General features: G+C 46.7%; 1 protein-coding gene across 1 annotated transcript; it reads left to right on the top strand.

The window, feature by feature from the left end:
• Window positions 1–168: 168 nt before the first annotated feature.
• On the top strand, window positions 169–412 carry BDW70DRAFT_165416 (uncharacterized protein; the record flags this gene model as incomplete). Its single annotated transcript, XM_073741746.1, has 2 exons — window positions 169–175; window positions 261–412. The coding sequence occupies 2 exons, from the start codon at window positions 169–171 to the stop codon at window positions 410–412; spliced, it is 159 nt and encodes a 52-aa protein (XP_073590369.1).
• Between the last annotated feature and the right edge of the window lie 730 nt (window positions 413–1,142).

Here is a 1,142-nt window from a genome sequence, read left to right on the forward strand (position 1 = left end):
TTGGGAGCTAAATGGGCCAAATGGGCCAAATCGTGGGCCGACCGACCCATTCATGGGCCGGCCCATGCCCAGGTCTAGTCGGGATACATTATAGGGTTGAGGTAAATGATATGCCGTACAAACATACATTGTATTCTCAACGTTTCGTAGGAAGGAAATGTATTCTCAATGTTTTGTATGGAAGGAAATGTACAGGGCTCTATCGCCCTCATTTTAAGTGCTGATGGCTCAATATACTGCTCCCGCTAATGTCTTGGTAGTGGGGCAGAACAACAACTGTCATATGTTTGTTGGTGAAGGCGATATCGAGAATGACTGTACCAATGCCAAGTTCTTCCTTCATCCTCATCTCTATTATTGTCTACCTCTGATCAGAAAATTTGAGCTTGAGATTGCAGCATCATGGCTGTGAAATAATTGCAGGATTGGCCCACCCAATCTTCCAGTAGAATAATTCCCGGGCCTTCCGGGACTAGTGCAATATGACGAATATACGAGTCTAGTAATGGCTGGCTCTGTCGCTTCCAGAGTTATTGACATATCTATTCAGATACTTGTCATGGAGAAGCTAGCGGTATCTCTATGGATATGGAGATGCATTCTATTCACCAGGCTGTAAGCCAGTACTTGCCTAAGGATATTTATAATTGCGATAAAACTGCTTGTTCAGGATTGTCGTAAATTATGTATGTAAAGCCATATTAGATATTTCAGGTAGTTCAACAGCTTGTACAAAGCTTCCATAATCATAATTCGGGTCTCGATTTGCTCCTCGCTCGCGTTTACCCATCGCTGAGTACGGATATAGACGGCAGAAATACTAATATCCTCAAGGTTGTGACCGGCAAGTTTGTTCTATTTCAGGAAGAGGCTCAGTCTGGTGCATCTCGAGATAATCGCGTAATCTCTCCACGCCTATCTGTAGCAACCCACGTCAGATCTCGAGGCGTGTTGTTGCATCCCAAAGCCTGGCTCGCAGGATGATGGCCTGTGGCCTGGATAGTGTGTGACAAGTCCCACGGGACTCCCACCATGGGACTTGGGATCTCCCGTCATGGACGGGAGTTGGGACTAAGCATTAGTCCCATCGACGGGACTAAATAGGCGGCGGGACTCCCACGGGACTCATGGGACATCCCACG

This window comes from Aspergillus foveolatus (assembly GCF_047715535.1).
Source record: "Aspergillus foveolatus strain CBS 279.81 unplaced genomic scaffold BDW70scaffold_408, whole genome shotgun sequence".
Classification (NCBI taxonomy): domain Eukaryota; kingdom Fungi; phylum Ascomycota; class Eurotiomycetes; order Eurotiales; family Aspergillaceae; genus Aspergillus; species Aspergillus foveolatus.